The 26,537-nt window shown below is 37.7% G+C and overlaps 1 protein-coding gene across 2 annotated transcripts in view; it reads right to left on the bottom strand.

The window, feature by feature from the left end:
• Positions 1-12,897, bottom strand: part of bub1 (BUB1 mitotic checkpoint serine/threonine kinase) — a 48,380-nt gene extending 35,483 nt beyond the window's left edge. Inside the window, exons 1-9 of one of the 2 annotated variants that reach the window (XM_077220329.1) lie at positions 12,707-12,897; positions 11,946-12,005; positions 11,718-11,859; positions 11,445-11,641; positions 7,959-8,008; positions 7,651-7,733; positions 6,254-6,291; positions 5,979-6,154; positions 5,681-5,787 (exon numbers count right to left, since the gene is read on the bottom strand). In XM_077220329.1, the coding sequence (XP_077076444.1) occupies positions 5,681-5,787; positions 5,979-6,154; positions 6,254-6,291; positions 7,651-7,733; positions 7,959-8,008; positions 11,445-11,641; positions 11,718-11,859; positions 11,946-12,005; positions 12,707-12,729 (876 nt within the window). In that variant the 5' untranslated portion in view covers positions 12,730-12,897. The remainder of the gene's footprint in view (positions 1-5,680; positions 5,788-5,978; positions 6,155-6,253; positions 6,292-7,650; positions 7,734-7,958; positions 8,009-11,444; positions 11,642-11,717; positions 11,860-11,945; positions 12,006-12,706) is intronic. The other variant, XM_077220328.1, reaches the window with a different exon arrangement.
• Positions 12,898-26,537: the final 13,640 nt, after the last annotated feature.

Raw genomic sequence — 26,537 nt, 5'->3', positions numbered from 1 at the left:
TGTAAATGACATCTATGGACTACTTGCACAACTACTTCCGCATTCTAGTTAGTACATATCAGGAGTTTCCATTCAGCACACCTACATACATGAGAATGCAGATTATCACTGTTTTATGGCTGCCAAGTGAATAAAACAATGAATAATGATCTCTGTATTGATTATTTTGAGCCTGCTGAAATGTTCCTATAAATATATTTTCTTTCCAACTGTGCATACTGAATAATAAATAGCTAAATATAGTTATCCACTAAGCTGCAGAAGTCCTATATGCTCGTCTTCTCATTAACAGTTTTTTTCTCTTTCTGACATTTCATACCTGTTGGGTTTACATTTTTAAATGAAACTTACTGTTAACCCTCTGGGGTCGGCGGTCACATCGGCGTGACCTGCTCACTTTTTTTCTTATCAGTGCAAAAGAGACTTGAAATACTCAATAAAATAATGTTGATTTTGATCTTACATAAAAGTGTTATACATCATTCAATCCTGTTAAGTGTCTATTTTTTTGTGTATACTCACAATAAAAACAAATGGCTCTTTTCCACTGCATGGTACGGCACGGTTCGGTTCGCTTTAGCTCGGTTTGCATTTCCACTGCAGTTAGTACCGCTTCAAATTGGGTGGGATTATACACTGATCGTTATAGTTTATCCGCTCCTCGGCAACCAACGAGAGGAACGTCTGCACTTGGTCCACTGACCATGATTCCGCCATTTTTTTTGGAAGTTTTTTTTTTCTTTCTTTTTTCTTCAAGCAAGTAGTTTTGAAACAGGTGCTACAGCGGTGGATGTTACTGGCTATTTAAATCTAGCGGGTTTGATGTCTCGCAAATACAATGATGCTGGTAGTGGCGATTCTGTCTGACCAATCAGTGATCTGCAGTGTGTTCACGTCACATTTTAGTATCAGTACGGTACGCTTGGAACCTAAACAGAGGTGGAACCATTTAAAGTGAGCCGAAGCTAGCTGCACCGTACCATACCATGCAGTGGAAAAGCACCATAAGTGTTGTGCTTTTTGTCAAATAAAAATGATGCAAGTTTTGCCTTCTCTCTGTCAGTGAAGTCCATTCTGAAACACGTCCGGAAATGAACTAACTCGGCGAATACTTGTCATACAGGCACGAGAGATTTTTCGGTCCCACTTTATATTAAGTGGCTTTAAGTACTACAGTGGGGAGAACACGTATTTGATACACTGCCGATTTTGCAGGTTTTCCCACTTACAAAGCATGTAGAAGTCTGTAATTTTTATCATAGGTACTCTTCAACTGTGAGTGATGGAATCTATTTATTAGCTGAATAAACGTTAGCCAACCTTAGCCAATACAAACATATTTATAGAAAATAGTTGACAATGAATAGACATGAGTCCAATAATAGCAAAACGAATCACTTATTCTAAAAAGAATATCAAGTAACTTTAGCCTATAAGTTAGACGAATCCGACATGAGGGCTGTGTTAACAGTAAAACGTCCGTCATTTAACGAATTTTAAAAACAGGGATGGATAAAACAAAATGCTTTCTGAAATTGATAGAAAAAAACACAACCAAGAACAATTTAAACTTAGCCCGTCAATTTTCATTTTACAATTATCTTCTCTCTGTGTGCGCGCGTCAGTTTTTGTAAAAGAGCTTGCGCAGATCTGATTCAACGGTACTTTTTAATCCATAAGTAACTAACGCGCTAGTTTTCATACAAAATAAATGTAACATAATTAGTTTAGTTATTATTAACACAATAACGTAACATGCAGGCTACGTTTCTCAACACTGAGAATAAATAAACGCCTGTTTCTCCAGACTCGCGTTTATCAGTAATCCACAAATCACAGAACTTTCATAAATCACTAAACCATAGAGATTTAAATATTATTTAGATTTATTGTTCAGCATTACTGAAGAATGTTATAATTTGCAAGGCTGAATGATGTTTTACTCTTATCAGAGTGACCATGAATGACAGAGTATTTTAAGATAATCCATGCGATTGCGATCACTCCCGTGTGATCATCGAATCCAGATTAAGTTAACTCAATACAATATTTCAACTTTCCACATCAGCCCGTTTACCTTCAGGAGTCAGAAGTACCGTGACTACTGTTACGTTACTGTCCTTGCTTATGAACTCAGTCAGACGGCGGAAGAGGGATCGAGCGGGATTCTTTATTGCTGCCGATTTTCAGTCTCTTTTTAATGATAGGCCTTACGCATCTGTCAATCATCCCCGCTTGCCATTTGGGGAATTAACCAATCGCTATGATTGGTCGAACTCATCTTTTGCTGTTGCTTGATTTGAGGACTGCACGTGAACAGAGGCACGTCACCAGGTTTTTGCGTAGTTTAGAGTGACAAATCGTACCAGTGTACTTTGAGGTCAAAACGCATATCCGCTACACAAAATGCGTACAGGTTGGCAGGTCTGCAAACATGCCAACGCCCACATCAGCTGGATAAAACACATCAAGTTTAATAAGAATCTTGTACTTTACGTCATCTTGCTGCGCTGTGAGGAATAATATTATCGTAATAATCCTGGAAGTGCTGGTAGTTTCATTTGAGGAGCTGTCTCATAAAATAAAGGGATAGTTCACCCAAAAATGAAAATTCTGTCAGTAATTACTCACCCTCATGTTGTTCCAACCCCGTAAGACTATCATTCATCTTCGGAACACAAATTAAGATATTTTTGATTAAATCTGAGAGCTGGATCACTCCTCCATAGGCTTCTAAAGGGACTGAAACTTGTTCCCCGAAAAGTTAAAGACATCGTTAAAATAGTCCAAGTGACTACAGTGGCTCAATCTTAAATTTATCAAGCGACGAGAATACTTTTCTCTTTGCGCAAAAACCCCCCAAAATAACGACTTTATTTCAACTATTAACTTCATTCTCTGTGGGCCTCTAGTCAGTTAACATAGTGTGATAGCGTAGTGCTCACACGTAGGCTCACTATTCGCCGACGCTGGTCATGTGTGTGATGCGTGGGTCAAAACATCCCAAGGCCCCCAAAAACACCTTGGACCCCAGAGGGTTAAAAGGATTGCTTGTGTGCGCTGGTGTTTATTCCAGACATTATAAATAGTCGAATGAATGAATGCTCGCGGGGTGCCTGTAACGATGTTAAATAGGCTAGGCTATTTAAATCAATAACGTAAACAGCGTAGAGGAGAATGACAGTCAACTACTTTGAATATTATAGCATTTTGGGCATAAACATGTAAATAGTGAAAAGATTAACATTGAACATATTTAATCCACATAATAAATGTTTGTGGTTGGTACTCATGTTATTCATCTATTCTCACACACTTCTCACACAGCGTCGCGGTCACTAGTTAGGACGAACACTGACACCCTGTGGTGAAATAATGGTGTGTGTTTAACAATTGCTGCTCTCTCAGATCGGCTTGGGTTGGATTAAAACTTCATGTTCCAATAAGTTTGGAAAATTCTGCACACAGTAAACTATGAGAAATATCCCTTCTCCTGTCTATATAAAAGGTCAAATTTTTAAATCTTATTGCGGACACTCATTTTAGGTGGCGTTTGTCCAACTCATTGACCACAGTACATTGAAAGTAAACCTAACCGGAAATAAGTGAGACGTACTATTTCCAAACGGAAGTGCGTCACGAAGCTCATTGCAAGCGGTCCATTCTGATCACTACTGTAGACAGTGTTCATATGTGAACTATAAACATGTATCCCAGTTCTTCTGTGATGATGTGAGTTACTGTAAGACAGACATTTCTGATGGCAGTGTGTGTAAAGAGGCACAGAGAGCGTGTGATTGGACAGAAGTGTTCATGCTAAACATTGTAGGATTATCCGTGAACAGGCCCTTTAATTAACACAACACCACATTCCACAGTTCGGAACGATTCCCCATCGAACCATTAGTAAGTCATAAAACACAGTCATGGTGCCAAGATGGCTAAAGGAGATGGTACCCCCCTTTCACTTCCAGTGCCTGTCTAATCTCACACCAGCGATGCCAGGACAGCAGGAAAAGATTTCTATGTTCCCCAAACTTAAGACCAAATGGCCAAGAAACCCTATGGTGACCCCAATGCATAAATCCACAGCCTTATCAGGAAACGAAGGGTGCTAAGGCATTCCCATGGCCCGGAATCACCACAGATCTTATACCAGGGACTCCTCTTCTCTGCAGCTGTAAACAAACAACGGTCTCAAAATTGCTTCCAATAAGCTGAATTAATCAACAGTAATTACCTCACATATATCTTATGTATCATGTATGTTTTATATAATCTGTGGAGTTCTCTTTGGGTGTCTACCATGGATTACAGCCTATTTCTTAGGTTTTTCTACCTCAGTTATAAGAACTAATCACCAGAAGTTGCCTCAAATATGTATATCTTTTGTATTATGTATGCTTTATATTACCCAAGTTCATTCTGTGTGTTAAACATTTATCACAGTTAAATCCTTATTAACTCCTACCTCAACTATGGGAAATATATATTATTTGGTACCTACATGATGGGTAAACGATTTCTAGCACCATATTTTAACTATAAAGTTGGCTTATTAACGCATTTAACTTTAACTGAGCACATGCAATCATGTGGACATTATGCGAATTACATTCAAGAACCGGAGAACTGGGCGTAAGTCCCGCCCAAGACAATATCTGATTGGCTGACACACTCAGAAGGACGTGTCGGATGGACACGCTTATAACCCAATGACAAACAGCTCTGCTTTGCTTTTTGCCTTGCTTTTGCAGTGACTTTTGCTTTTGCTTTGTTTTGTGAGGACCTTTCCATCGTCTTGCGTGTACGCTTACATGCTTTTTAAACCACCAAGACCTCACTCAAACTCAACTCTTCTGAAAGGGCCTTCGTTGAACTTCGTCAAAGAAAACCCTCTCAGAGCCTATCCTGTAGCTCCGCCAGACTCAGAGGAAACTCGGTTGCATAGCAACCCGCAATCCAGGAAACCGGCACACGAAGCGCCACCCGGCAGAGCCAACCAACCATTCACCATCGAGTGCTGTCCCTGAACGCATCATCGACCGACTGCCAGCCAATCAGCGCCAAAGTGGTTGCCTCCAGCAACTTCGTCACAGAACGGAACGCACACACTCACCTGAGCATCCAAACGCAAGTACACAATCTCCTAATTCTTGCTGAACTGGTGCAAGTCCTGTTAAGCAAACGAACGAAGGTTGAATTGCTAGTGTATTGATTCTCTCAGGTTGGGGTCAAGAAATAGTGTCTAACGTTAAACATTTGGGACTCCATTCATATTCCGTTAATAACACACCCCTTTTCTGTCACTGTTTGAATTAATGTTTCATTAGATTAGTTTGTGTGTATTAGAGTAGTACAATAAAGTTTTGCTTGATTTTACATACAAGTATCTTGTGTGCTTACAAGTTACTTCCTTAAACTGTAGATTTTGTTACCTTGCTCATAATCTTATGATAATATTACTGTAGGCCACGGGATAATATTCTGTCCAGAATCAATAAAATACCCTAGTCCAATTTATCGGTGGACGAATAGTTGATACAGGGTTAAATATTAATTCTGAATAATTTGCATATAAATTCGGTTCTTATTCACTGTAATTCAATCTCATTTGAGTTATATTGGTCCTAAGTTCCCTTACAACATGTTAGTCAGAAGGAGATGTGTGCGTCTGTACCGTAAGAGTCACTGGATTCACAGTCAAGTTCTTCTCCAGATCCTCCAACAGCTGCTTCATCTTCCTCACCTCCTCCTCCTGTTCCCAAAGCCTGCGCTGCTCCTCGGCTGACCAAACAACAGCGTTATAACAGCAGCACTGCGCATGTGTGAGAGGTTCATCTATACACTACACAACAGAACCTGTACACTGTCTGGTTGTGTCTGCAGCTTCTGTAGTGTGTGTGTGTGTGTGTGTGTGTGTGTGTGTGTGTGTGTGTGTGTGTGTGTGTGTGTGTGTAAAGTGAAGGTCTCCTCACCCAGTCGCCACTGCTCTTCCTCCTGTCTGCATTTAGTAAAGTAGCGTCTGGCTCTGAGCTCCTCGAACGACAGCTCGGACCCCTCACACTGCAGCTCTTTCACACAGTACATGGACACACACTCCACACTACTGCTGCCGGCTGGCCGGATCGGGTTATTCTCAGAGCGCGAGATCCTGAGGAATTACAACACCATCATCATCATCAGTCCCTGCACAAAACCTCTACTGAACACACACACTGCTGAACATGAAGTTCATGTCACACACACTTACATGCGCACCATTCGAGGAGCAGGAGAGGCTCCTGGATCCTGCAACAGAAACGGTTCAGTTCACTCTGTTTGTTCACACTCATGTTATAATCCATGAAACTGCAGTAAATGAAGTCTGGAGCTTTCAAGCTTCAAGAAAAACACAAAAGCACTATGAGAGCTAAGGGCACTTTATACCAGGCGTCTGAAGTCATACGATGCTTCATGTGAGATTCAGATGGAAGCGTACATCGTGATGCATGATAATTTCTGTTGACCGATGAACTGGATCACTAAGTCAGTGAGCAGCTCAAGAGCCATTAATAAACAAATCATTCAGAACTGGATCAAATGATTCATTAAAGAAAGCCGACTCAAAAGAATCGTTTGCTCATTAATCAATCGAACATTGCTGCTTTTCTCACGAACGTGTCAAAGAGATCTAGACAAGCATTTCAGTATACAAAGCATCATGTGACTTCAGAAGAGTTGAAGTACAGTGCATGAGTTATGTGATGTTTGTCACGTGAACAAGCAAATCCACTAAGCTAGAATAATATGTATGATAATTAGATTGTTTTAATTTGGTAAAGCATTTAGATATGTCTAATTCAAAGTGTCATCTGAAATTTAAGACCCCTCATTAGTAAAAATAAGACTAAGACTTATAACCTTAAATTTTAAAAATCTAATTTAAGACTAAGTATCCATCCGCGGGAACCCTGAGTACAGTGTGAGTGAGTCTATATGAATACTGGATCCGCAGATGGACCGCTACGTTTCTGTTGTCTGAAAGTGAATTTTACTTGCCCGACATGAATAATGAACTGTGGATACTATATTCAAAAGCTTTAAAAAAAAGGATGCAGAACAAAAGTCTCATAAAATAAGCCCGTGTGAATCATGCTGCATATTTGAAATGTTCTGAAGGCATTCAATTCAGGTTGGTGAAAAACAAAACAAAATATGTATTATTTAACGAAACTCTTGAGCTCAGCCGCTGCTCTCCTGCATGATAAGGAAAAGCACACTAGAGCAGAGTTTTAAGAAATCAAGATAAATAAAAACGATGCTTTAAATTTTGAAAAACAAGTGTGTGCAATTTACTCTGAGGAGAATATCTGTTTGTTTTTGACTTTAACATCTTTCCCTTTCTTTCCTCATGTTCAGGTTAAGGACACGAGCACATGACCCAGGGCTCCAGCCTGAGTGTGTTTACCAGGAGCAGCACACGCAGAACATTCAGGGGCACACCTTAAATCAGATTGCAATGCAATTATTCACATTTTGCCCCACAAAAACTGTATTACTGACAAAAGCTTTGATAATAAATAGACTTAACGTGCAGAAATGACAGTGTGCAGTTTTATTTGAAGTTCCCAGGCTCCAGACTAACAATTGAGCAGACGTGGACAGTACCTTGCTCTGCGACTGAACAGCTTCTCTCTGCCGGGGGGTTTGATTGACCAGCTGGGAGTTCTGCAGCGGCTGCCGCACATGATCTGAGTGGGGAAGAGGAGGAGAAAAGAGTCAAGAAGAGAGTGATGAAGAGGAGGAAGAGTGATGAAGAGAGTGATGAAGAGGAAGAGTGAAGAAGTGGAGAAAGTGATGAAGAGCTCAGGTTAATGCACCTGCTGCTGCGTGAATGTAGAAGAGAGTGATGAAGAGGAAGAGTGATGAAGAGAGTGAGGAAGAGGAAGAGTGATGAAGAGCTCAGGTTACTGCACCTGCTGCTGCTGCTGCTGATGTGTGCGTGTTCATGCGTGTCTGGAAGAGCCTGCAAACACATTACAGCAATTACTCCAATCTCCATTTTGAATCAAATTTAGATTGAATGTGTAGATTTGATTGTAGTTTACAGTTTCGTGTTACTTTTCTTATTTGACTGCGGTAGATTTCCATTACACGAGAGTAGATGTTAAAACTTCATGCTGATTTGTACTCGGCTTTCGCCAAGATAAGCACCAACTAAGACGTAGCTTTACAGTAACCTATGCTTCTCCATCCATTTACGCTTCTTTCCATATGGTGATGTGAATCTCCTTCTGACTAGTGTTAACACGCGTCAGCACACACAACGGCTGCAACCGCAGTGCGGTCCCCCCATGACAACCATCTGGATTGAGCTGAGTAGGGGACATCTCTAGGGTCTTCAAGTGGGCACCTTCCGTCCTCAGTGTTTCGTCGACTAGCCCACGACACCTCAAGAGGGCTCGACAGTGACTCTGGCGTCCCAGAGTCACCCCCCTTCGTCCCCAACTCAACTCAGCCCAGCTTACTGACCTCTACATCCCTCCTGCTATTGAGACCGAACCACAATCTCACAATCGCTCCGCAACCCAACCATACGCGCCAACCCGTTTGACCAAGGCTGTCGAGCCCCACTGGTGCGTTAATATGCAGTTTCAGTGGCAACGGTTCCGTATGGCATACCACCTACCGCAAAACACAATATCTGCCCAACCACCCGTCATTCACGCAATATACACAGGAACGTAATGACTGTAAATACTATACAAATAAACCAACACACTCTTCAAGTTTTCAAGAATTCTACGAAACCGTAGCATGGCGGCCTGTACACAGCCAGCTAGAATCTTTCCGTCTCAACCACAGCCAGTTGCTGCTCCTTTCTGCTGCTTCAGATAAGTTCTTTACTGTGCGACGCAACTCTTGGCCACTGAATCCGACGTCTCTGAGGAACCGGGTTGTGGAGTGTGCCACAAAACCTCGACAACCCACTTCCACTGGATAAACCTGGACTCTCCATCCTCGCTGTTCTGCTTCAGTGGCCAGATGAGCATACCGCAATTTCTTCCTCTCATATGCCTCATCTACCGCATCCTCCCATGGCACTGTTAACTCTATCAGTTGAACAATGCATGCTGATCCAGACCACAAAACAATATCTGGTCGTAGGTTAGTGGTGGCAATCTCAGGTGGAAAAATAGTTTATTAGGACAGTTTATTAGCTCTAGAAGAAAAAAATCATACTGAATTAAATGTAAACCTTAAAATGTATTTAGTTTTTCTTCCCACTTTAGTCAACCCAATATTATATTACAAATGCCCATTAAGTTGACTACAATCATTACACACAGTCTTCTATAATAAAGCAAGGCAGAAAATTATTTTATTTTTGATATCAAAAATAGGAACAAAGAAGCAAATTACAAACAATAGGAAAAATACAATAGAAATAAAATATACAAATAAAATAGTTTTTCAGGTACAGTAGCATAGGTTTATTTAACATGTAGTATGAAATACTACCCGAAATTAATTAATCAAATGTAAAAATAAAACACTGCATAGTCTTTTCACTCTGTTCAAATCGATCTTCCCACAAACTTAAAACTGCACACATAGTCCAGTCATTTTAAGCCAAAATGGGGGTCAACCTTGAACAAATTGCAACAGAAGCAAACTCAACTGATTTTGTATCCTCACTATGTCCTGAGTAAGAAAAAAAAGCCCAGAAGAATCCCATTAGGGGAAAGTTTAGAAAAAGACCCAAATAATGCCTATTCAGTCGCCTATTCATTATTTTTCTCTCGTGAATAGGGTACAAATTTTAACCTTTAAATATCACCATAAAAATAACTGAGTTGATTACTTACACCAAGACAAACAAAAAATGTAATACAAGTTTTTTGAAATTGTTTGTTAACATGGACGAACGGTGCATAATCTAATTACATATGTGCTAATTTGCATAAATACCACAACAAATCTAAACATTGGGTATAGCAGATGAAAAATGTCTTGTTGAAATAACAGTAAAAGACTTAATGTTAAGGTCTGAATGGAACACATTTAAGCTACCCATGAACATTAATACATAGAGGCAGAAACAAGTACTTTAGAAACCAGCCTTTATTATTTATTATTGCAGAGATGGGGTTTGGGCACAGTGTTGCCAGATCTCGCGAGACAAATAAGCAACTAGGTCCGTGAAAACAAGCCCAAAACAAGCGACTTTTTCTCATAGACAGTAAAAGAGCTTTTTCTACGGAGCCCCCCTAGGTTCCGGGAAGAGAAAAATAAATAAACTGTGTGCACGGTTTTACAATCCGTGGGGACGGATAGTTTTAAACTGTGGGTACAGATTGTCAATTTACATCCATGTGGACAGATTGGTAAACTGTGCAAACGGTACAGTTTATTTTTCTTCTGTAATGAAGCGTGGCTGTCCATCTAGTGAAAAATGTTGGTACTGCGGCCAAATAAAATCTTACTGAAAGCTAATTTTTTGAGATATCAAACTAAAATTAGGAACACAACTTCTTCAGATTTTTGGCTTACATTTTCTTGCAGTTTTAGAGTAAAATATATTTTGTAATATATATATATATATATATTCTATATAAAATATAAATAATTATATTTTTACGTTGTTCATTTTCATAAACTCAAACTTGTATAACTTTTTTCTGTTTCACTTTCATAATTTCATAATACTTCACTTCAACAATAATCTGGCAATAGGGCTGAACGATTATGGAAAATAATTCAATTGCGATTTTTTTTAACCAATATTGCGATTGCGATTTAATATGCGATTACTTTAAGTTCTTTACCTTCTGTATTAGTCGACAAAGACAAGCAATAAATCATTGTACAGTAGGGATGGGAATCTTTTGGCAGCTCATGATCCGATCTAATTTTTTTCTTATTAATTAATCTTAATAACACTCAAAATATGCATTTAATTACATGTGTAAATACATACTTTAAATATATAACACATTTAATTAAACCAATTATATGTTAAGAATTTTAAATGGGCTATAAACTAATATAGCTTCAAAATATAAAAGCTAGTAAATTAAGAGGAAGGAAAAAAAAACATTACAAGCAATAAACAAAGAGTGCTTTCAGTATTTAAAAGTAGGCTGTCTGAACGTTTTCCATTCAAGAGCTGGAGTGATTTTCCCCCTATACGATAAGCTGCATTCACACTAATGCACATATCTCTTTTGAAATTATAAATGTGGTTTGTCCTGTTGGTTTAAGATATAACTGACCGTGTTTACATTAATTTCGCGTCAAAAGCATTTTGAGATGCAAGTACATTTAACCAATGAGTCACTCACAGCCGCATGCACGAGCACTCTTCACAAAGCGCGCGTAAGTATTTTAAAATGAAAGCAGCTTTCTCAGTGATTTTCATATTTTTAAAGGGTAATGGGAGCACGGCTACGGTCTCTCACCTGAACTGCTGCAACACACTGTCCTGCGGCTCAGCCTTGCTCTCCAGCGCTCTTTGGTACACCAGCTCAGCCTGGGACAGCTGCCCTCTCTCCTCAAACTGATGCGCCCAGTCCATGTACAGCGCCGCCGTCCGCGTGCCCACGCCACGGCCGTGAAGATAACGATACACCTCCATCGGGTCGCTGTAGAAGCCGGCCTGCAGAGAGAGGCAGGTGTGTGTTCATCTCACAGATCCTGAGTCTGAGACTGAGAGAGAGTGAGAGGGAACCTACACATCTGATGCAGTGCGAGACGTATCGCGGGTCGTTGTGGTATCGCTCATCCTGAAGGAAGGTCTGAACGATGCGCTCCAGAACCACAGACAAATCCTTCCTCTCCTCCAGCGACAGCTTGCTCTCCAGAAACTGAACGAACCTGCCAAAACAGCCATGAGTAATGGGCAGACGGGATCATTTCATCATTATTCATTACTATAATAAAGAATTTAAAGGTGTTCTTACTTATCCCAGGGGTCTAACGGGTCATCGCCAACATAACTGCGCACGCTCAGCTCAAAGGCCCTGCAGTGATGAAGATCAGTCACATCAACAGATACACATTAGTGACAATCACACCAATGATGAAGATGAAGATCAGTGACATCAACAGGTGCACATTAATGACAATCACACCAATGATGAAGATGAAGATCAGTGACATCAACAGATGCACATTAATGACAATCACACCAATGATGAAGATGAAGATCAGTGACATCAACAGATGCACATTAATGACAATCACACCACCAATGATGAAGATCAGTGACATCAACAGATAAACATTAGTGACAATCACACCAATGATGAAGATCAGTGACATCAACAGATAAACATTAGTGACAATCACACCAATGATGAAGATCAGTGACATCAACAGATGCAGATTAATAACAATCACACAAGATGATGACGTTTCGCAAAGCCAGAGCTAGTTTACTGTATTCCTGTCGTGTTATTAATCTTCACACAGTAAACAGTTTAAACACTATGGGAAGCAGCCACCGATTCAAAGACTGTCATAAGTTAATTTAACTTAGCTCTCAAACCGCACGAGTGCAAAATGTGTTAGAAACACGACAAGCACAGAGAAGAGAGACACACAAATGTGTCATATAGAACAAAACATCATGATATTTAAGAAATCATATGAAAAAAAAAACAATAAACGAATTAAAGGGAACCTGAATCATAAACATGATAAGGCCGCTAACGTTACTTACTGAAAATAAGAATTAATGTCCATCGTTTCTTCTTGTTGAACACATACAGTCAGAGGGAAAATGTTTACGGTTAAGCGAGACTCAATTAAAAAATATTAATAAAGATATAACGTTAAATCGCTAAAAGCTCCTCTAACTAGCGCCGCTCTGCTAACTGCATTTTGGCAACATATTTTTCAAATGTACCTCTAAGCCAATCAATAGCCTTCATGCCGCTCAACAGCCAATCAGTGTCCGACAAAACAATGCGTCATGTTTACTGCTGGTCTGTGGCAACGGGCGGGGATAACATTAATATTCACGAGTTTCCTGTTTCGCGTTAAAAAGTCACTCTGAAAAATGCTTTCCAGATAAGAGCACACAGAAACCTTTTTGAAATGTCCAGTAGGTTCAGATGAAAGTGCACGACAGACCTCAAGCCTACAGCCAGAAGGCAGTTAATGTGCAGCAGCTGTTTGTGTGGAAGGAACGAGTTGTTATTATAACTCTGTCTCTGTGTGTTACAGTAACTTACCTGCATTACCCATCCTCACAGTTTACAGAAGCACTTCTGATGATTTTTTCATCGCATATGATGCCAGTATTGAGTTAATGCAACTGAATGAATCAGGGCTTTTATTATCATAATATAGGGGATGATGGATGGATTATGCATGTGATGATCAATAGCCTATAATACAACATGATCTTGATTATGACCACAGAAATCCTAATGACGTGTGCTCGACTATGTAAAACTAAGTAGATTTCATTTATTCAAATGTTTGTTTCTGAAGTCACAATTTAGCAAAAGTTAAATTTAAAAAAGAGGTGAAAAAGGCAACTATCCATTGATTATGTAACTGGAAAAACAAGAAAAATTAATGTCTGGTTTCAATTTTTCATTTTTGCATTTGCATTGTATGGTCTGAAAACTGAATTGTGAAGTGTTAGAAAGCAGTAATTAAAAAAACTTCACACAGGGGTGCATTTCTTTACTTTAGATTGGGTCACAATATCAGACTCACTACAACTATTATATCTATAGAAATTTAGAAATAAATAAAAAAATACTATCAGTCAAAATCTTTAACTTTGTGTTTTCAACTTTTTGTCCAATGAATCACACTCAAAATACGGTGTAAGCAGGCAGAGCGTACAAAACAAGAACAATTATACTTAATGACAACAGATGAATTAATGAACAAAAGATTTGCAGGACTGGTGGTTACGCCACATACTGTTGATCGGCACTTGGGCGTCTAACAGCGTTTCTACACTGGACGCAAGCAAACAACGCATCAAATGCAAACAGAACCGGTTTTATCATTGAGTCTGTCTACACTGTTCGCGTCAAAGCGAAAATTCAAAACAATTTGTCTGGAAAGTCGAAGTTCTGTGCATCATTCGAAACATAAAAGTCAACTGTCACTATACGCTAAGATGAGCAAAAATGTCTTTTTAGGGTTTCCCTGACGGGGGTTCAAGAGTTGAGGAGAAGCTACAAATTAAATAAATAATAGAATTAAAATAAATATGACTGCACATTAATCTAAATTAAACTGAAATTAAAGGCAATGCTTTCATTATTGCCATCAGAGTGTGTTCTGATATGGCAATGATATGTCAAATCCAGTCCTTGTTACGAAGGGTGTTCCACAAGGCTCAGTTTTGGGACCCTTGCTTTTCCTAGTTTATATTAATAATAATTGTGATAAGTTTAAATTTTGTAAGTATCATCTGTATGCAGATGATACAGTTCTGTACTCCTGTGCCCCCACAGCTGAGTTGGCCTTTTCAAATGTGCAGGCAGATTTTGACACCCTGCAACATGCTCTATTAGATTTGAAGTTGCTGTTAAACCCACACAAAACTAAAGTTATGGTTTTTACTACTGGGCGAACAAAGCTACCATCCCTCTCCATCACGTCACTGGATGGAGTCTGTATCCAGTCTGTAGATAATTACAAATATCTGGGAATCTAGATGGACAAAAACCTAACTTTTAAATACCATGTTGATTATCTTGCAAAGAAATTAAAATTCACATTGGGTTTTCTGTATAGGCTAAAGTCTTGTTTCTCCTTGGCTTCACGAAAACGCTTAGTTGCTGGTCTTTTTCTGTCACAGATTGATTATGGGGATGCTATCTACAGGTTTGCCTCTCTGTCCACCTTGTCCAATCTTGAACCCCTTTATCATTCAGCTCACAGACATGTCACTAACTCTAGTTTTAGGACACATCATTGTACATTGTACAGATTGGTAGGATGGTCATCTCTTCATTTGCGCAGGTTCGAACATTGGTATATTTTAATTTACAAGGCTATTTTAAGAAAACTTCCAAATTATTTAAACAGGAATTTTTATCATTTCAAAGCCGTCATACTCTCAGGTCACATAATTGGCTTCAGTTCAAAGTGTCAGGCTTCTGCCCTGGCAGCTTTGTCTCTTGTATCTTTGTTCAATGTTTCCATGTTTGTTTTGTGCTTGAGCACATGGCTTGGTCTTTGTTTATGTTGGCCATGTGCTCCCCTTGTCTTGCCTCCTAGTTTCTCCTTACCACGCCCCCTCGTTTAGTCCTTGTCTAGTCCTCTTCACTAATTGCAGTACCAGTTTTAACATTAAGTGACATGGGCATCTGACGCACAGAAGCCAATGGCACATGTCACTATGCGTTTTGGCACATCCGGTGGCACATCCGGTTTCCACTGGCATGTGCCAGTGGATATAGTGACATGTGTCACTGACATTATTAGCATGTGCCAGTGGATATAGTGACATGTGTCACTGACATTATTAGCATGTGCCAGTGGATAGTGACATGTGTCACTGACATTATTAGCATGTGCCAGTGGATATAGTGACATGTGTCACTGACATTATTAGCATGTGCCAGTGGATAGTGACATGTGTCACTGACATTATTAGCATGTGCCAGTGGATATAGTGACATGTGTCACTGACATTATTAGCATGTGCCAGTGGATAGTGACATGTGTCACTGACATTATTGGCATGTGCCAGTGGATATAGTGACATGTTTCACTGACATTATTGGCATGTGCCAGTGGATATAGTGACATGTTTCACTGACATTATTAGCATGTGCCAGTGGATAGCGACATGTGTCACTGACATTATTAGCATGTGCCAGTGGATAGTGACATGTGTCACTGACATTATGAGCATGTGCCAGTGGATAGTGACATGTATCACTGACATTATTAGCATGTGCCAGTGGATAGCGACATGTGTCACTGACATTATTAGCATGTGCCAGTGGATAGTGACATGTGTCACTGACATTATTAGCATGTGCCAGTGGATAGTGACATGTGTCACTGACATTATGAGCATGTGCCAGTGGATAGTGACATGTATCACTGACATTATTAGCATGTGCCAGTGGATAGTGACATTTATCACTGACATTATTAGCATGTGCCAGTGGATAGTGACATGTATCACTGACATTATAAGCATGTGCCAGTGGATAGTGACATGTATCACTGACATTATTAGCATGTGCCAGTGGATAGTGACATGTATCACTGACATTATTAGCATGTGCCAGTGGATAGTGACATGTATCACTGACATTATTGGCATGTGCCAGTGGATAGTGACATGTGTCACTGACATCGCGGAACACTGACACTGTCTCGGAACAGGTTGCCGTCTTGTGACACCTCTGTAGTGATTGACAGATGAGCTGAGCCGCTATACTGACATAATTGTGAAACAAACGCCTATATAAATAGCCTATTCTTTTCTCAAAGATGTCAGTTTGTGACATGTTGCGACAGTTGAGAAACATCTACGGGAGGTGTACTTGTCATTTGTTCAAGTACAGTAAGAAATTAAATAAAAATTAAATAAATAAAAACAAGTAATCAGAGTCTGATGCCGATATAAATAATGCTATAATTTATGTAAGTAAATTATTTACTAATTAGTTTATGAAATATAAAAAAATTATTTACTAATTTATAAAATATAAATAAATGATTTACTAATTATTTATATTGATTTCAGACTCTGATTAGGCTACTTTATGTTTTGCTTATACTCATCTTTTACAAATACATTTAAGGAATTATATAATAAGAACACTATCCACTGACACATGTCACAAGTTTTATTGGCACATGCCACTATCCACTGACACATGTCACAAGTTTTATTGGAACATGCCACTATCCACTGACACATGTCACAAGTTTTAGTGACTCTGATTACTCGTTTATTTAAATTAAATTTTTGCTACCTTCTTACTGTACAGTTGCTACTCAAACAAATGACGAATACACATAGCAAACACACCACCCGTAGATGTTCCTCAACTGTCGCAAGTTTTAGGTTATTTTGCGCTGCCCAGTGTGGACTTACTGACACCTACTGGCGTGCATGCGGCATCATGCAAAAATAAAGGTTACAGTAACGGATGCGACTGTTAATACGCTATTCGTAGTAACTAACTTCTGATTTATTCGTTGTGTTTCCTAGGATGGGCAGTTTGCGTGATCAACAACATTGGCATTACATATTTAACATTCAGCGGCTTATATGCCACTCAGATAGGCTACTGATGTGTCACACTGACATGTCTGAGAAAAAAATACTGACTTTAAAATGTTAAATTGACATATATTTTAAAAAGATCACTTACAGGCGTTTGTTTCACAATTACGTCATTATAGCGGCTCAGCTCATGTGTCAGTCACTACAGAGGTGTCACAAGACAGCAACCTGTTCCGAGACAGTGTCAGTGTTCCGCGATGTCAGCGAACACATGTCACTATCCACTGGCACATGCCAGTGGAGACCGGATGTGCCAATACGCATAGTGACATGTGCCATTGTCTTCTGTGCGTCAGATGCCCATGTCACTTAATGTTAATACCCCCTCTCTAATTGTGTTCACCTGTCCTCGTTTGCTCCACTCCTTTTATATTGTGCTTCCTTGCTGCTTGTCTTTGCTGGATTGTTGTTTTGTGTTCATGTCCAAGACCAAGACCTTTCTCATATCAAATCCAGTGTTTTTGTTCTTGTCTAGTTTCTCCTGTATTGTGTGTCTGTCCGAGTCGACTCCTGTCCTGCCCATCCTGAGACTGCACTGACTGCTAGTGATGGCGAAATTAAGCTTTGTGAAGCACTGAGGCTTTCCCCTCAAGTGTATCGTAAATTGGTTCATTACTCGAAGCTTTTCAACAGGGTGCACACCTTGTGACATCTTGTGGTCAAAAGGTGGAAAAGCTACCTTTCCCAATTGTCTTAAATTTTATTGTTTTATGTAATAAATCCCTTACAAAAAAATACTGCAGTTTTTTACAAGTAATACTGCAGTTTTTGTTACATGTAGAAAAATGCAGTTTTTTGGACACGAAAAAAACTGCAATATTGCAGTATAGCTGGAGTACAACTGAAGTTTTATAACTGGGGTATTACGGCAATAGTACTACAATAATACTGCAATATAACTGTGGTATTACTGCAATAGTACTACATTAATACTGCAATATAACTGCAGGATTACTACAATAATACTGCAATATAACTGGTATTACTGCAATATAACTGCAGTAGTCCTGCAATAATACTGCAATATAACTGTGGTATTACTGCAATATAACTGCAGTAGTCCTGCAATAATACTGCAATATAACTGTGGTATTACTGCAATATAACTGCAGTAGTCCTGCAATAATACTGCAATATAACTCTGGTATTACTGCAATATAACTGCAGTAGTCCTGCAATAATACTGCAATATAACTGGTATTACTGCAATATAACTGCAGTAGTCCTGCAATAATACTGCAATATAACTGTGGTATTACTGCAATATAACTGCAGTAGTCCTGCAATAATACTGAAATATAACTGTGGTATTACTGCAATATAACTGCAGTAGTCCTGCAATAATACTGCAATATAACTGTGGTATTACTGCAATATAACTGCAGTAGTCCTGCAATAATACTGCAATATAACTGTGGTATTACTGCAATATAACTGCAGTAGTCCTGCAATAATACTGCAATATAACTGTGGTATTACTGCAATATAACTGCAGTAGTCCTGCAATAATACTGCAATATAACTGGTATTACTGCAATATAACTGCAGTAGTCCTGCAATAATACTGAAATATAACTGTGGTATTACTGCAATATAACTGCAGTAGTCCTGCAATAATACTGCAATATAACTGTGGTATTACTGCAATATAACTGCAGTAGTCCTGCAATAATACTGAAATATAACTGTGGTATTACTGCAATATAACTGCAGTAGTCCTGCAATAATACTGCAATATAACTGTGGTATTACTGCAATATAACTGCAGTAGTCCTGCAATAATACTGCAATATAACTCTGGTATTACTGCAATATAACTGCAGTAGTCCTGCAATAATACTGCAATATAACTCTGGTATTACTGCAATATAACTGCAGTAGTCCTGCAATAATACTGAAATATAACTGCAGTAGTCCTGCAATATAACTGCAGTAGTCCTGCAATAATACTGCAATATAACTGGTATTACTGCAATATAACTGCAGTAGTCCTGCAATAATACTGCAATATAACTGGTATTACTGCAATATAACTGCAGTAGTCCTGCAATAATACTGCAATATAACTGCAGTAGTCCTGCAATAATACTGCAATATAACTGTGGTATTACTGCAATAATACTGCAATATAACTGCAGTAGTCCTGCAATAATACTGCAATATAACTGCAGTAGTCCTGCAATAATACTGCAATATAACTGTGGTATTACTGCAATAATACTGCAATATAACTGTGGTATTACTGCAATAATACTGCAATATAACTGCAGTAGTCCTGCAATAATACTGCAATATAACTGCAGTAGTCCTGCAATAATACTGCAATATAACTGTGGTATTACTGCAATAATACTGCAATATAACTGCAGTAGTCCTGCAATAATACTGCAATATAACTCTGGTATTACTGCAATATAACTGCAGTAGTCCTGCAATAATACTGCAATATAACTGGTATTACTGCAATATAACTGCAGTAGTCCTGCAATAATACTGCAATATAACTGTGGTATTACTGCAATATAACTGCAGTAGTCCTGCAATAATACTGCAATATAACTGGTATTACTGCAATATAACTGCAGTAGTCCTGCAATAATACTGCAATATAACTCTGGTATTACTGCAATAATACTGCAATATAACTCTGGTATTACTGCAATAATACTGCAATATAACTGCAGTAGTCCTGCAATAATACTGCAATATAACTGCAGTAGTCCTGCAATAATACTGCAATATAACTCTGGTATTACTGCAATAATACTGCAATATAACTCTGGTATTACTGCAATAATACTGCAATATAACTGCAGTAATCCTGCAATAATACTGCAATATAACTGTGGTATTACTGCAATAATACTGCAATATAACTGTGGTATTACTGCAATAATACTGCAATATAACTGCAGTAGTCCTGCAATAATACTGCAATATAACTGCAGTAGTCCTGCAATAATACTGCAATATAACTGTGGTATTACTGCAATAATACTGCAATATAACTGCAGTAGTCCTGCAATAATACTGCAATATAACTCTGGTATTACTGCAATATAACTGCAGGATTACTACAATAATACTGCAATATAACTGTGGTATTACTGCAATAGTACTACAATAATACTGCAATATAACTGTGGTATTACTGCAATAATACTGCAATATAACTGTGGTATTACTGCAATAATACTGCAATATAACTGCAGTAGTCCTGCAATAATACTGCAATATAACTGCAGTAGTCCTGCAATAATACTGCAATATAACTGTGGTATTACTGCAATAATACTGCAATATAACTGTGGTATTACTGCAATAATACTGCAATATAACTGTGGTATTACTGCAATAATACTGCAATATAACTGTGGTATTACTGCAATAATACTGCAATATAACTGCAGTAGTCCTGCAATAATACTGCAATATAACTGCAGTAGTCCTGCAATAATACTGCAATATAACTCTGGTATTACTGCAATAATACTGCAATATAACTCTGGTATTACTGCAATAATACTGCAATATAACTGCAGTAATCCTGCAATAATACTGCAATATAACTGTGGTATTACTGCAATAATACTGCAATATAACTGTGGTATTACTGCAATAATACTGCAATATAACTGCAGTAGTCCTGCAATAATACTGCAATATAACTGCAGTAGTCCTGCAATAATACTGCAATATAACTGTGGTATTACTGCAATAATACTGCAATATAACTGTGGTATTACTGCAATAATACTGCAATATAACTGTGGTATTACTGCAATAATACTGCAATATAACTGTGGTATTACTGCAATAATACTGCAATATAACTGTGGTATTACTGCAATAATACTGCAATATAACTGTGGTATTACTGCAATAATACTGCAATATAACTGCAGTAGTCCTGCAATAATACTGCAATATAACTCTGGTATTACTGCAATATAACTGCAGGATTACTACAATAATACTGCAATATAACTGTGGTATTACTGCAATATAACTGCAGTAGTCCTGCAATAATACTGCAATATAACTGTGGTATTACTGCAATAATACTGCAATATAACTGTGGTATTACTGCAATAATACTGCAATATAACTGTGGTATTACTGCAATAATACTGCAATATAACTGTGGTATTACTGCAATAATACTGCAATATAACTGTGGTATTACTGCAATAATACTGCAATATAACTGCAGTAGTCCTGCAATAATACTGCAATATAACTCTGGTATTACTGCAATATAACTGCAGGATTACTACAATAATACTGCAATATAACTCTGGTATTACTGCAATATAACTGCAGTAGTCCTGCAATAATACTGCAATATAACTGCAGTAGTCCTGCAATAATACTGCAATATAACTGTGGTATTACTGCAATAATACTGCAATATAACTGCAATAGTACTACAATAATACTGCAATATAACTGTGGTATTACTGCAATAATACTGCAATATAACTGTGGTATTACTGCAATAATACTGCAATATAACTGTGGTATTACTGCAATAATACTGCAATATAACTGTGGTATTACTGCAATAATACTGCAATATAACTGCAGTAGTCCTGCAATAATACTGCAATATAACTCTGGTATTACTGCAATATAACTGCAGGATTACTACAATAATACTGCAATATAACTGTGGTATTACTGCAATAGTACTACAATAATACTGCAATATAACTGTGGTATTACTGCAATAATACTGCAATATAACTGTGGTATTACTGCAATAATACTGCAATATAACTGCAGTAGTCCTGCAATAATACTGCAATATAACTGCAGTAGTCCTGCAATAATACTGCAATATAACTGTGGTATTACTGCAATAATACTGCAATATAACTGTGGTATTACTGCAATAATACTGCAATATAACTGTGGTATTACTGCAATAATACTGCAATATAACTGTGGTATTACTGCAATAATACTGCAATATAACTGCAGTAGTCCTGCAATAATACTGCAATATAACTCTGGTATTACTGCAATATAACTGCAGGATTACTACAATAATACTGCAATATAACTGTGGTATTACTGCAATAGTACTACAATAATACTGCAATATAACTGTGGTATTACTGCAATATTACTGCAATATAACTGTGGTATTACTGCAATAATACTGCAATATAACTGTGGTATTACTGCAATAATACTGCAATATAACTGTGGTATTACTGCAATAATACTGCAATATAACTGCAGTAGTCCTGCAATAATACTGCAATATAACTCTGGTATTACTGCAATATAACTGCAGGATTACTACAATAATACTGCAATATAACTGTGGTATTACTGCAATAGTACTACAATAATACTGCAATTTAACTGTGGTATTACTGCAATATTACTACAATAATACTGCAATATAATGGCGGTATTACTGCAATGAAGAATACTACAATAATACAACCAGAATATCCAGATTAAGTTTTATTTTCACACATCTGCAATATAATGAATTAAGGTACAAAACAACTGCAATGCAAAAATAATATGATTCTGCTTTTTTTTATAACTTCAAATAACAGGCTGAGAGTTAGACAACATATTCCAAGTGTTTATTTACAAATCATGCATATATCTTCCCCCACATTATACAGAGAGGTTGCGTTTTTTGAAGAGCTTATCCTCATTATTCCACATGGTTCTTTTAACTGTCTTCATCTCAGATGTGGAAACACTATGTTGGATGTAGTCTGGAAAAAACAAACCAACAAAAAGAATCACAGAAAGTCTTTCAGTTACACTCTTCACCACAGGCATATATTATGCTTAAAATTAATCTACAAGTTAATCTCTTAAATTTAACTTGGTGTCAGCAAGTGTTTGTGGAAAGTATTCATACAATTTCCAGTTAATTTTGTATGGTTTATTGTTCAGCATTAATAATGGTTTTGAACACTCCAGGTAAAAGAAGTTAAATTACTCACCCTCATGTCGTTCCAACCCTGCAAGACTTTCGCTCATCTTCGGAACACAACTGAAGATCTTTTTGATGAAATCTGAGAGCTTTCTGTCACTCCATTGACAGTCTACACAATTTGCCCAATAACATGCATTTCTGGAAAAAATCAGAAAGACACAATCGTTTTTTAATACTGTATGTGCCTAAATTTTATGTAAAATTCACTTTATAAAACAACCACATTTCTAACTTTCATTCATGGGGATAACATGGATAATTTGACATGGTTTAGTGTAAGATTTTTGCCCATCTTGTGGAAAATGCAGTTTTAAAAGTAAAAAAGTATCCCTTTAACCAGTAGATTGCTGCAGAGCTTAACTGTTTTTTGACTAACTGAAAGACATATTTTCACAAGTTTTTCCAGTTGGATTCATATCTACATATTATGAAATCACAATTATAACAAATAAAAATTATTGTCAGTTTAGCATTTTTTGCAATGAAATAAATCAGTTTTTCAATAATGTTAGGCTACATTATGATTAGAATCAAACCTGAACAAGATGTTACAAAAAGAAAAGTTTGAGTCTTTAGAGTTTAGCATTTATTTCAAACATCTGTTTTTCATATAATTCTACAAAATTTAAAGTGTACCAAATTAATTTCCGTCTATGTGTGTTCTGCGTTTTTTTCTGATTTTGGGGATTTCAATACAAAAAATGCTAAACTTTGACAAAAAGTAATTTTTATCGTTATAATTGTGATTTCATATGTAGATATGAATCCAACTGCAAAAACATGTGAAAAAATGTCTTTCAGTTAGTCAAATGGCAAATAGTGAAGCTCTGCAGTAATCTACTGGTTAAAGTGATATTTTTTACTTTTAAAACGGATTTCCAAAAAAATTATACTAAACCATACTTGCACTAAACCATGTCAAATTATCCATGTTATCCCCATAAATGAAAGTTAGAAATGTGGGTCTTTTATAAAGTGAATTTTACATTTAAAAAGCTGTTTTTGTATAAAAAAAATATTTGCTTATTTATATAAATTTAAAAATATAAAATAAATCCTCCAAAAACTGCACATATGTGGAGTAAAAAGACGAATAAACTGTAAAAAGTTTAGGCGGTAAAATTAGGCTATATTGTGTTGCCTGGGGTCTCTGGAGACCCCAAACAACCCGAGTGTAAACTGCAAACGAACAGCGCACAAGGGTTAAAGTAACACTAGGTAACTTTTCAACCTTCAAAATATATTTCCAAGTCTCTTGTGATGGTACATCGACTTACAATAGGTTGAATGACACGTCTGCCATAGCCTGACGGCGTCTGTAGCGTTTTTAATCGTACTTTTAAACTTCGGGTTTCGGGTAGTTACCGGCGAACAAAGAGAACTACAAAAATTCGACTGCTTTACGGCATATACGTCACTTCCACCACCACCGCCACTTCCTTAAAATCGGACGTGCGAGCCAAATGTTATAGTCATGGCCGAAGCAGCACAGAAAAACAAGAAAGCAAAGGTTTTATCGGAGCAAAGCAAAAAGAGAAAAAGAGAAAGTCATCGCGTTAAAGGCAGAACGAGTATCAACATTGGGCCAGCGTTTTCTCGCTGGCGTGAGCTGAAGGAGGAGGCGGGTTGCCCGACCGATGCGGACTTGGCTGTCATGCTCTTGGACTAGTAGGTATATTGCTTGAATACTATCTCTTTTTTTTTTTTTTTGTCTGCCTGACTATGTTACGGAAGCTATCTTATCCTCCGTTTGTCTTCATGAATCAAGTAATGATAGTAGAGTAGCAAATTATCAATCTGGTAAGTAGTAAACGATATTCTATTTTTTGATGGTTAGCTATCGCTAGCATTCTCGTTCTGATTTGAACTTTGCAATCGATGAAATGCAAATAGCAAATGTTTGACCTAAAAAGTGTACTCTACAAAAAAAATCACATGAAAGCCTATGTCTAAACGGCGTGTACAAGTTTGGTAGGGGCTACATTGCAAGTAAATATAAAGATGTACAAAATCATATTTTAGGATACCTAACATGTCTGCGATATTTGTTTATTTGTCTTGCCTCAAGCTATAATGCAAATCGATTTGTAAAATTTGCAGATTCATTTATGGTAGTTTGATAATAGAATATTGACGATATATGGTTATTATCTACAACTCAAAGATTGCATTGATTGAAGTATCATATAGATTCAGTAAAACGGTAACCAATAGACTAGGCTACTATAATGACGCTGGCTTGTAAACGTGATCATCGCGATCATTTGTCGTTAGAAAAAAAATAAAACCCATGAATTTATTTTCATATGACATGCTGAAATATATGCCGCTGTACCTGCGATGAAGACATTTCACACACAACGCACACCTGCATGTGACCTCCTCCTACAGTGTTCAGGCCTATCATGGTTGTCAACAAATGCACGTGCATGTAGAATGACAGAGTTTACGACAGTAGTAGAGGACAATACTGTTTCCCAACTGTAGGGGGACCCCGAGAGCAAAAGTTACCTGGTGTTACTTTAATGTTTGTGGAGCACAATTTGACTGGAAGAGTAAAACTAACAGTTAATTTTCATTAGTTGTTTTGGTTACGGGTCATTAGATCTAGTATTCTGCACACTCAGCATTCAGGCACAGAGATGTGAGTCGGATTACATTTATTTGAATGAATAAACGAGGGAGAGAGAGAGAGAGAGAGAGAGAGAGAGAGCATATGTGAATTACCTGCACCTGTTGAGCATCACTCTAGTGAAGCTGTCAGTTTAATTACTTCAAAAACAGCAATGTTAAGACCTTGTTGCTTAGAAATATGTTTCTGTGTGAGACTAAAAAGGCCATTCTAGCTGCATTTAAACCGTGCAGTAAATCACTAAATGCACGTGCCATGGTCTGAACTATAGGGTAACATCACAGTATAGGCTATGCGTGGCATGTTTTTGTTTGTTTTCTGCAAGTGAGGGACATAGGCTACTCGATCATGCCAGATCGTATATCGTTTAACATAAAAGCAATTACAATATTGTCGTAGACAATAGGTGTCCCTCAGCCCTATTTTGAGGTACTATTTTCAGACTGATAACAACTTTGGGAGCCATTTCCTATGTTTATGTAAGCACCCTCACTATTTTCAGAAGCACCCTCAGTGATTTGGTTCTAGAACCGGGCCTGTCGCACAACAATACAGAATAACTGCAGTCAGTGTAGTATTAATGGTAATCCTATGAAGACTTAAGATGCAAGATGCAAAAACCAAAAAGTCCATCTCTAGCTTTTTTATTTATTCTTTATAGCTCC

Source organism: Siphateles boraxobius, unplaced genomic scaffold, assembly GCF_051911475.1.
Source record: "Siphateles boraxobius isolate OS27281-9 unplaced genomic scaffold, OSU_SipBor_1 8, whole genome shotgun sequence".
Taxonomy (NCBI): Eukaryota; Metazoa; Chordata; class Actinopteri; order Cypriniformes; family Leuciscidae; genus Siphateles; species Siphateles boraxobius.
Note: the sequence above shows the minus strand (reverse complement) of the source record. Positions and strands in the feature narration are given on the sequence as shown.